We start from the raw sequence: 12198 nt of genomic DNA on the forward strand, positions 1-12198 counted from the left end.
TTAATTACTACTTCGGCTACTACATTAGAGTTTTTGGGAAACGCAGCCCTGATCAATAGGAAGAAGGTGTACCGCTACACCTTTGTGAAGTGCGCTTGACCAAGGCACCGACCTAATCCCACGTTGCACCAAGAACCAACTGTGACTAATACCCTGTGATAACTGTAAGTCAACTTCAGAGGAAAGCGTCAGCTAAGTGTTTAAGTAATGCAGGCCTAATCTCACTCCCACCACTGTCTGCCAAACCTTGAACAGACCGTAGCAGGGTCACGCCATGTGCAATACCTTCACATGGCGATATCCTGTAGGCATGGGTGAGGTGAAGTCTGCTCATAGACTGTTGAACACTTACACTTGCTGGGCCTTTTTATATGCAGTACATCTTCACTCTATCAGGTGCTGTGCAATGAGTTGAGGTGTTTGAGAGTGGCTACCGTTTTGTCATTCTGAGCATCATAAAATAGGGTATTCACTGTGATTTCTTATATTTTTGTATGTAAAGAGGATTTGTTAGAAGTTAATCCATGCTTTTGTTACCTGTAGAGTTGACTATTGCAATACCCTACTTATAGGTCTCCCACAAAGGCCACCCAGGCAGATGCAACTAATCCAAAATGATGCAGCAATAATTGTAACTAAAACAAAGAAAAGAGACCACATCACAGTACTTAGGTCATTGCTACCATTGAGATTTTAGAATTGGGTTTAAAATTCTTCTGATAGTTTATAAGTCACTAAATGGCTTAGGCCCTAAATATATTGTAAATATGCTTGAGCAATATCATCCCAATAGATGTATGTATGTATGATGTATAGGGCAGCCGTGGCCTAGTGGTTAGGGAGTTGGTCTTATAATCCAGGGGTTGCAGGTTCGAATCCCCCTGACCTCTCCCTATATCTCCATCCATGGCTGAATTGCCCTTGAGCAAGGCACTTAACCCCACATTGCTCCAGGGCCTGTAACCAATACCCTGACAAATAATAACTGTGAGTCGCTTTGAATAAATGAAAGCGTCAGCTAAGTGCAATGTAATGTAATAATGTAATAATGTAATGTAATGTCTTATGTCTTCAGAATCCTCCTCTACTGGTAGTGCCTAGGGTCAAATCTAGACACGGTGAAATGGCATTTAGTCATTATGCTGCAAAATGCTGGAACCAGCTTCCTGTCCAAATTATGCCCAACATTATGTTATTTTAAAAAGACATTAAAAACAGCTTTATTCCCATCTGCCTTTGGTGATTAAGTTAGTTAGTTAATTATCTACTCTTATCTACAGTTTTTTCTCTTTTCTCTGTCTCTAATCTTTAGCACATTGAATGACAATTGTGTAGGATAATGTCATTTTGATTGACTGATTGATTGATTGATATATGATATATATTATATTGCTTAGTGCAACAGAAATGCCAACTCAAAACAGAAAGCAGATGAAAGGGATTAAGTTTTGACCACAATGGAAAAAAACATGCCTGATGAATCACAAGGTGACTTGGGGAAGTTCTGATTGATCCTCACTGATAGTATGACACAAGCACTACACATGCATCCTCTCCTCGCCATTAAAACGCAGTTGCATCAACTGGCAATTGCAGCGAGCTCCTGCACCAACAGATTTGTTTTTAAGTGGCAGGAAATCAATGTCAGCTACTTCCGAGGAAAGGTTGAGGTTTTGCTTTATTTAGTACCCGTCAGCTGCGGTTATGCCCCAGATAGAATAGAAGTAGTGCATCTTGACTAGAGAGAGGGGATGACTTGAGGTGTCCTTTAGTTGTAGCCCTCCAATGTGGTTTTATGGCCTAGATACAGTAAAACATCTAAGGGAGAGACAGACTCCATTTAACCCTTTCATTCAGAGTCTTCATTATATATGCTTTATGTTACCAAATTTGTAATGACCATTTCTTAATCTGTCACTTGGGACTTTTGGTATTATTGATATGACATAGTTACGTCTATGCAGCCAACAGGGAGTTTTATCCCTGCCAATCTCATCTCCACTAAAGGGCTAGTAATCCATTCTGATAAGTCAAGTCAAGTCAGCTTTTATTGTGAGTGTCTTCATAAACACAGGTCATACAAGGAAATTGAAATTACATTTCTCTCTCTATACCCTATACTAGGACATAGACATACCCAGGACTGACATTTACAAACGGACTGATAAAGAGTGTGCAATAGATTTAATACAGTACCAATACTACATAATATGACACGTCTAGGATAGTGTGATACTGTATATTCATGTGATGTTATTTAAAGAGTCAGAGGTCTTTTGAGGGGTCAGTCTACAGAGGCCTTGCTTTTGACACAGGAATACACATTTTAGTCTTCTTGTTTTTTTGGTCTCTCTTTGTTTCTCCATCTTCACTGTTCTATCTGAATAAACACCAAAAAGCCCCAAAACAAATATTTAAAATACTTTTTCGCTTGCTGGCCCTGGTGGCTAGTGGCTTTCCCAAGTCACTAGCCATTCAACTATTGCACTAGCCACAAATTTGATATTGTTTTTTTGTTTGTTTATAAAGACACCGTACATCTAACCTCAGAAGAGGAAGTGCTAAAGCAAGAAGATGAGTGCACAGCTTTCTACATGGAAATTAATCAAACTAACAGAAACTGAGTAACTGAGCTTTTTCTTGGACTGAAATACAATTGATACACAAGGGGCAAAGTGCAGAATATAGGCTATTCTGATATGTCATACCATAGAATAAGTTACCTGCCAAATTGGCTAGTGAGACTAAAATTATAACCAGCCACAAGTTTTACCAGCATTTGGCCGGTTGGCAGGTGCCAGTGTCAAGCCCTGCTTAGTTTCACATTATGACCAATATATCCATTCAAAACATTGACTCAATGAAACGTAGATGAGTAGGAGTGTATTAGTGTGCAAAGTTGAAAGTAGAGTGTTTGAGATTGAAAGTAGACCAGTGTATCCCTGTTCATTTGTTAGTCATGCTCAGGTAGGCTGACGATACAGACAGGGTTATTCAGAAAGATAACAGCGTCAACACAGCCATCCATGTTCATAGACTTGGCTGGACTTGCCTGATTAAGTGCGGCATCATCGTTCGTCACTCAACATTACAATCCGTGTAATCCGTCTACAGAAGGTATCCTAATATTCTCTGTCATGTGTTCAGGTACTGACAGATGTTGACAGACAGATTTTTTAAAATCATGTAATTATTCTTGCTGTTAGCTATGTGCCAACAAGTCAGATTCGCATCAAGTGCTTCAAAACTATGCTCCAGCTTTGAAACTTGAGATCTATGGTGATATCTGTGTGAGATGTCAGACAGGAGCATGGGGTGAAGACTAACTTAACACATGACAGGAGAACCTGAGGCAAACAGAGAGAGGGACAGGAAGAATTCCCCTGTCGTATGTGTACTGTATGGGAAAACTGTACTAGCTGAAGGTCTGATTTAGTGTTATAATCTCCAATAGTTTAACTATCCTAAAAAAAAAAAAATCAGCGATATGAAAACTATTTTACAACAACGTTTAAAATATCACTGTTAGCAGTGTACTGTATATGCAGTCTTTAGTAGAGCAATACTTTAAACAGTGATGGCCTAAACGTGCCATCTTGTGGTCATATACTACATTGCATACTTATTTCAGCACAAGATTATTTAATGAATGAGTTTCAGAAGTAGACGATGGGATGTTGGCATGCATTCATAGCAATTAATAGCATATTTATTTCAGGCTTATAATTAGAGTAGAGTAGAGTAGAGTAGAGTAGAGTATCGTTTATTGATCCCAGGGGGAAATTAAGGTGTCAAGTAGCATACACACATAAATAAAGACATAAAGACATTGTCCACAAGACATAACACACATATTTACACATAAAATAAAATAATCATATATAGGTCGCTGTTGCATACTTATTGCCAAGGCATCTCTCTCTCTCTATCTCACACACACACACACACACACACACACACACACACACACACACACACACACACACCACAAACACACACACACACACACACACCAAAAATATAAAGTGTAAAGTGTCCACAGTGTTCACATGTGCCTTAGCTAAGTGGCACATAGTAGCCAAGACAAGGTGGCCATAAAGTGTCCAAGAGTGTCCATAGTCTCTTTCCTAGAACAATGTCCATTGTATTCCTTAGAAAAAGAGATGGGGGGGTTTAAACACACGTCCACCCCCCTGTGTCACTCCACACACACACACCACACACCCACACACACACACACACACACACACACACCAAAAATAAAGTGTAACATAGTCCAGGAGTATCAGTAGTCAGGGGGGTTACACACATCGCAAACTGAGTATCTACCCACACACACACACACACACACACACACACACACACACACACACACACACTCAGCTGTGCATTCCACTGACAAGGAGTCGAAGGGTAGAGAGTCCAGGTAAAAAGAGTATGCAGGAGTGGGATCTGTTTATGCAGTCCAGTCCCCTATGATGATCTCTCTTTGTGTGTCCTTCTGTGCAATGGTTGAAAAGCTGAATGGCCCTGGGTACAAAGGACTTCCGCAGCCTGTCTGTCTTGCAGGAGATGGCGCGCAGTCTGTAGCTGAACAGGCTTCTCTGGTTGTTGAGGACTGGGTACAGTGGGTGCTTGTCGTTGTCCAAAATAGAGTCCAATCTGCCAAGTGTCCTCTTGTCGTCTGTGGTTGTGAGGGCGTTCCAGTTCTGTGCCTACAACAGACCCTGCTTTCCTCACCAGCCTGTCAAGCCGTCCAGCATCTCTCTTCCTAATGCTGCCACCCCAGCATGCCACAGCATAGGAGAGCACACTGGCCATGGCAGACTGGTAGAACATCTGCAGGAGTCTGTTGCAGACATTGAAAGATCTCAGCTTTCTCAGAAAGTAGAGTCTGCTCTGGCCTTTCTTGTACAGTGCATGTGAGTTGGCAGACCAGTCCAGTTTAGAGTCAGGTGAACACCCAGGTACTTGTATGTGGAGACTGTCTCCACAGTCTCCCCCTCGATAGAGACAGGCACCAGGGGTGGGGTGGTTCGCCTGAAGTCAATCACCATTTCTTTGGTTTTGGTGGTGTTCAGCCGCAGCTGGTTGGATCTGCACCATTTGACAAAGTTCTCCACCAGTCCCCTGTACTCCCCTCCTGCCCATCTTTGATGCATCCAACAATGGCCGTGTCATCCGAGAACTTTTGCATGTGGCAGGTCTTCGTGTTGTAGTTGAAGTCAGTGGTGTACAGGGTGAACAGCACGGGGGAAAGCACCGTTCCTTGTGGAGCTCCAGTGCTGCTGACTACAGTCTCTGATGTGAGGTCACCTAGTCTGACGAACTGGGGCCTTCCTGTGAGGTAGTCTGTGATCCAGTTCACCAGCCCAGTCTCCACTCCCATCTGCAGTAGTTTGTTTCTCAACAGTAGTGGCTGTATTGTGTTGAAGGCGCTGGAGAAATCAAAGAACATGATTCTAACAGCACTGCTTCCTTTGTCCAGGTGAGAATGCACTCTGTGCAGCAGATACAGAATAGCATCCTCAACTCCCACCTTCTCCTGGTAGGCAAATTGTAGTGGGTCTAGTGCGTGGTGAACTTGGGGTTTCAGTATGTTGAGCAGAAGCGCACGCTCGAATGTCTTCATTATATGGGATGTGAGGGCTACCGGTCTGTAGTCGTTTAGTTCTTTGGGGTGTGGCTTTTTGGGTACAGGTATGAGGCATGAGGTTTTCCACTGTGTGGTCATATACTACATTGCATACTTATTTCAGCACAAGATTATTTAATGAATGAGTTTCAGAAGTAGACGATGGGATGTTGGCATGCATTCATAGCAATTAATAGCATATCTATTTCAGGCTTTAATTATGCATTTGTAGCCAGAAGACATGTCAAGAACACATGTTGAGAAGACTGTATTGTTTTGATGAATGAATGAATGAATGAATGAATGAATGAATTAATTAAACTTTATTGTCATTGTACAGGTACAAGGAAATTGGTGAAGTGCAGATGCTCACGGTGCTTCAACAAAAAATCAACAAACAAACAAAAAACTATATATATACTGTATAAAAATAATTAAGATTTTAAAAAGTCAGTTGTGCAAAATTAACTGTGCAGATTGCTTTAGGATAAAAACTATCTTTTAGCCTATTAGTTTTTGTACCCAGAGCCCTGTAACACCTGCCTGATGGCAGCCGCTCAAACAGTATGTGACCAGGATGGTAGCGGTCTCTGATGATTTGCTTGGCTTTCTTCAGACAGCGACAGGAGAACAACTCCTCTAAAGAGGGCAGGGGACAGCTGGTGATCTTCTGAGCTGTGCTGACCACCCTCTGAAGAGCTCTTCTGTCCGCTGCTGTGCAGCTGGAATACCACACACATAGACAGTATGTCAGGATACTCTCCATGGAGCTCCTGTAGAAGGCCACCAGTAGACTTTGGGGTAGATTAGCCCGTAAGACCCTAAGGAAGTACATGATGATGTGATGATTGAAAAAAACATGCATTTCAATTTGTATCAATTTGGGATTTTGTCCATTTATCACCCCGAAATTAAATTTAATCCACATTGGTACGTATTTATTTTTAAAGATACACATTGATACACACTTTGAATGATATATTTGATATACAGTATTTGAAGGATACATGGTGACTGACTGAAGGCAAAACATCTGGCTATGACTGTATGCATTTCTTTTAATCTACTTTTTAGGATAAAGATCAGCAGCAATTGTATAATCAAAGATGTCAACCAAGAATCCCTACTCCTGCTTTTAAAATGACCCCTGAACCTCAAAACAGCACCTCTTCTATGCGACTGGTGGTTAGTATTCAGCTTCTTTGTGTCTCTTGACAAATCATTGTCATGTACAAAAAACACAGTGAAATCCTGTTGTCTTTATGTTGTGATTTGTGGATTTCATTTGGCATAAAATAATCCTAATGTTTTTTTTTTAAAATGTTATTGACAAAATTACACTTTATGGTATATCTTGTTTCTCATCGTGACAAAAACCTATTCAAGACAGCATTATATTTCCTTACAGTCACATCCAACCCTTCATAGTTACATCAAGGGAACAAAGCATTCAAGACCAAATACACCTTTTGGTAAGTATACCCATCATTAACTTCACTGGAGAGATGAAATGTAATCCCCAGGAATCTAGGAAATGTTCTTTTTATCCTTTATCTTCAGATTTTGCTCTACACAACTCAGGAATGTCATCTGCAAAGTCCAGACGCCCTGAGGGAGCCTGGAGCCAGGTCGCACACCAAACCAGGTCGCATGTCAGGAATGGCATAGAGGTATTCAGTTGACATGGTAACAAGTTAATTTCACTTTTCACTTTAGCCATAGGGCAAGACATTCCAGATGTCAAATGAGCACAGGTAAGGAAAATGAATAACCCTGTGCTGCTTCACTGAGCACAAGGGAACCTAAAGTCAAGGCTTGACTCACTGCATAAACACAGCACTTTCAAATTCACTTCCAAATAAGGTTTAGGAGTTAAGAATATGTTTCATATATTAACATGTTTAAATACAGTAGCCTTTGCTTACATTTACATCTATACTCTGAGTTTAAAAAGACAAGGCAAGGCAAACTTAACAACTCGAAATCTTAAAACTCAGAATGTGTCAGATTTTTTTTCACTGTAGATCATGTGAAATGTCTTCATGTTTAACTACTGAATTTGTATACAGCTTTATACATACACGTATAGGTCTCTCAGAAAGATCCTCCTTCTGAATGCAACAATATAGGTCTACCTCCACTCAGAAATCTGAGGTGAAACACAATCCAAGCCTGGCGGTCATATTTTCTCATGTCACCTCAGGTACCGGGGGTGTCTGAATGCAGCCACAGGAAGCTAAGGGGATGTCCTGATAAAAGCTGCAGCTCCAGGGCCAGGCAGACACCAGTGACCAGTGAGGAGATCTTCTCTCATTCTGACCACATGGTAAGTGTATCATGTCGCTAGGGAAACCAGGCTCTTATACAGTACGTAGTACACATCTTTTCACACATCATAGAGTCTACAAAGGAGGTGTGCTTCCCTTAGGCGTGGTTCATTCTCTGCCACTGGTAGCACACAGTCAACATAATCACTCATGAGTCAGTGGAATCTTACCGTAACAGAGAGCAGCTGTATGACAAGAAGCAGCAGGAGAGGTTTGTTTGCAAGGTGAGGCTTCAGGCTCGGGATATGCTTACGTGACAACATACAGTATGTGCGCAACTGAGTGCACATATGAGTGCCCATACAGTACTTGTTGAAGATAGCACAATAGCACAAAAACGCTTTCGAAACAGTCAACCGTGTTACTCAACTGTGTAACGGTCAACAGTGCAGGGGAACAAGTTGGCTCTTTTTTAGGAGAAAAAACAGAGCAGACAAACCCATCTCCCTAGAACACAAATTAGTCAATATGGAGATAAATTGGCAAAAACATACTCCTCCTCAACTGTCATAGCTAATTGTAACACCATTGACGGTAACACGGCTTGACATTTCAGCCATTTTTATGGTGTTGTGCTAACTGAGGACCTCAGAAGTTCCACCACAACACCTTAATAAATTAATGTATTTGTATGCTTTATCTGTGTTTTTCTACATGTGATTTCTAATTCAGATTCTTATGAATATGTTGATAACACAGTTGACAGGCAATTTTCCCGCTATGAGAACATGAAAAAGAATGGATTAAATTATGGAAGGATGGAGCTCAAAACTTACCAAAAAGTCTTCCCATATCCTGCCAAAGAGGTTATGACATCACGTGATGTTATTCGTATGGCCTAAGACCAAACCATTACTGATTTATGGAGGGGGTTTCAGACCGTGACACGGTTAACACAGTTTTTGTGGACACACACAAAATGGCAAATTTCATGTATAATGGAAAGGACAGTGGTCTTTCTGACAGTTTTGTCATATTGTGATGATTACTGTGAATCAACATTTTCAATCGTCTTGGGCAAAACAAGTTTCTTTACATGCTAATATGAAGACTGAATCTGACATTTGGAAAACAGGACGGCATGAAAACGCCCAAAACCGGTATTAAATATTCATGCTGGCTGAGGGAAATAATGCCATGTCTACACTTTCTGTATTATATGAAAGATATATGTGTGCTAATGTCCAAAACATCATTGGATGCAGTTAATAGTTAGTGGAATTGGCACATAAAATCCATGGACTTAAAAGCACAGTCGAATCGTAGAATCACTCTTAAACTCATTGTAAAAATGGAAAAGTCCAAATTAAACTTATTGAACTTACAGAATAACATACATTTATTAATAATGGTCATTCTCATTGATAAATCAAGAGAGATGTCTCATTTTAGGAGGGGGGCTAATAATATCGTCCTCAACTGTAAGTATTAGTAGTACTCTAAGTGTAATGCCACAACTACTTTTGATATAAGTACTCTCTTGAATATGTAATCATTCAAGTCCACCTCAATGACCAGGAGTACTACAAAAGATTGGTGGGCTAGTTTGGGCCATTCTACAGGCGGCCAAACATTGATATGGTGTTTGCATGTACACGTAACTTAATTGTATTTTGTGACAGGGGCCAATATCATTGTCATTACTTTTTACGTTCAGTGTGTCATGCTGTAAAGTACTAACATACTAAAGTATATTATTGTCACTTCTGAGTAATGACCAAATGCCATGATGATAACAGGTCAACAGTAACCCGTTTACACTGAAAGACAAGAAGGTGCCCATGAAAGTGAAAGAGGAGATAAATTATCCAGATGGAAAGGTGATTTGAGTATCATTTCATCCTATTCCAATCATCAGTCATCTTTGTACTTGTGGTTGAGGGATTTGTGCAAATGATTTCCCAGATTTTTCCTCTATGTTTTCTGGACAGGTTGAACAGATTCTTTCCTCCGGTTGCCGTGTCATCACATATAGGGATGGGACTAGAAAAGATGTATCTGTGGACGGGAAGACGACCACGATTACATTCTTCAACGGGGATGTGAAAGAAACACTAGGCGATGACACAGTGGTATGTTAAAATTAAAGTCTTCCAAATACATTATTCCAGAGTTGTCACCAGTGTTGCCAGATAGGGCGGTTGCCCGACCAATTGGACTACTTGGGATGGCCGTCTGCGGGTAAAAACGGGAAAAATTGGCCATTTGGCGTTTTTTAAAGCCGTTTTATGCCCATAGAAACCAATGCAATTTGTTGAAATTGGGCGGAGTGGTTTTTGAGAACCTTTTGGGCGGTTTTTGATCAGACAAATCTGGCAACACTGGTAGTCACCCGCCTCCTACTGGCATCAGTGTACTACTGCACACAGGCCATATAGTAATGCCTCTTTTCCACTGCTGGTTTTCTGGTAGGCCTACATCTCGACAAAGCGCGACTCGGCCACCACTTTTTGCTTTACGGTTTAGCTGTGTTGTGCCTATTCGAAAAGCAAAACTAGGCGGCCGAGTCGCGCTTTGTCGAGATGTAGGCCTACCAGAAAACCGGCAGTGGAAAAGAGGCATATGTGACCAGCCACAGGAAAGCTGGTCACAAGTAGGCCGGGACAAATTGAGGAAACTGGCAATAAATAAATATTTTTTTCCATTTTCTTTTGTGATTATCATTTGAAAGGTGAAGTCTTGAGGAAGCTTACTCCATGCTGCAGAAAACAGTATTGAATTGCCTAAATGCAGTCATTTTATCTGTAAAAGGCAGTGTTGGGCAAGTTACTTTGAAAAAGTAACTAGTTACTAGTTACTTCTCCAAAAAAGTAACTGAGTTACTTCCTGAGTTACTCCGGTATCAAAGTAACTAGTTACCAGTAAAAGTAACTATTGTGTTACACGGCCCCCGAAACCAAAAAAACAAATAAACCAAAGTCACTGGATGGACAAAATATATATATATATATATTTTTTTTTTTAAATAAAAGAAACATTTTAATAGGCTTTTTTAAATTCAACTGAAAATGTGCATGTTAAATCCAACTTTAAATTACTACTAAATGTAGTATTTACATTTTAATTATTACTAAATGCTACCCTTTCAAACAAGACTACGATTACGTCATTTTGTAGTTCACAGAGTCATGAAGCAGTAAAGGACGCGACCTGTGACGCGACCACAAAATGCGGAAGTAGCCACTTTGCGTCTTTGTCTCGAAGCGTGCGAGTTGAGTTTGTGTTGTTATCAGCGAACTATTTCATGGTGGTTAGTGAGAAGTTGAATCATGATGAAGTTCTGAGCATGTTATTTGCCTATTCTGACTCTGAAGGACAGTTTTTATCTCACGAGGAGGATAATGATCGGGCGAGCACTCTGTTTACCGCGGCGAAACTTCCGAAGGCAGTGATGCCGACATGCGAAGCAAGGATGTTCTCTAAGCACACACACACATTGAAACTCATTCGGTGACTTTATCCGATCTTAAGTAAGTCGGCGGTAGTGGCGAATGCAGTCGTAGTGTCCATACAGGTAGGCCTATTGGTGGAGGTGAGAGAAGTGGTTCTGGTAATGTTAGCTTGCGCTCCCTCCATTCAGCCCCCGGTGATGCGGGTAGCCACCTATCCGGACGCAAACGCAATACTCCTGGGATCAGACAAACACTGTTCACCAAGCAGCACACACACACTCATTCTGTCCCTCTTTCTGACTTCTACTGGGTGGATGGCAGCGGCGAACGTGGCAGTATGACCGTATGGAGAGGTTTTGGTAATAGAACGCACGGTGACGACGCATAGGCTACCCAAACAGTAACGTGCAGTAACGGAGTGTATGAAATTGTAACGGCGTTATACTGACAGTAAGAATAATTAGTTAGATTATCCGTTACTGAAAAAAGTAACGGCGTTAGTAACGCCGTTTATTTAAACGCCGTTATTCCCAACACTGGTAAAAGGGCTAGCTTTGTGGTGCTATGCGCAAGAAGAACTTCCAGAGCTGAATTCTCTACTTTAAGAAGTGAGCACATTCAAAAGGCCACAAAATCATGAGATATCACCAGATTTCCATGTGTAAAGCATCACAGTGGGCTTTTTTACAGTGGTTTCTCTTGTGCCTTTTGTTTTCTGCAAAAGTGGCCTCTTCACCGGCACACACAACACAACAGTCCACACAAAAAAGGAATAATCCAGAACAGATAAAACAGGTCCAACAGCATACTCCAGCACGAACAAAATATGTCCACAGAAAGTGTC

General features: G+C 41.0%; 1 protein-coding gene across 1 annotated transcript in view; it reads left to right on the forward strand.

Annotated features, from left to right (window-relative positions):
• Nucleotides 1-12198, forward strand: part of si:ch211-140l13.3 (uncharacterized) — a 30391-nt gene that overhangs the window by 16255 nt on the left and 1938 nt on the right. The window contains exons 13-18 of the mRNA XM_063222694.1: nt 6710-6820; nt 7044-7107; nt 7196-7305; nt 7839-7961; nt 9702-9782; nt 9894-10034. Coding sequence (XP_063078764.1) covers nt 6710-6820; nt 7044-7107; nt 7196-7305; nt 7839-7961; nt 9702-9782; nt 9894-10034 — 630 coding nt within the window. The remainder of the gene's footprint in view (nt 1-6709; nt 6821-7043; nt 7108-7195; nt 7306-7838; nt 7962-9701; nt 9783-9893; nt 10035-12198) is intronic.

This window comes from Engraulis encrasicolus, chromosome 18 (genome assembly GCF_034702125.1).
Source record: "Engraulis encrasicolus isolate BLACKSEA-1 chromosome 18, IST_EnEncr_1.0, whole genome shotgun sequence".
In the NCBI taxonomy this organism is placed as follows: Eukaryota; Metazoa; Chordata; class Actinopteri; order Clupeiformes; family Engraulidae; genus Engraulis; species Engraulis encrasicolus.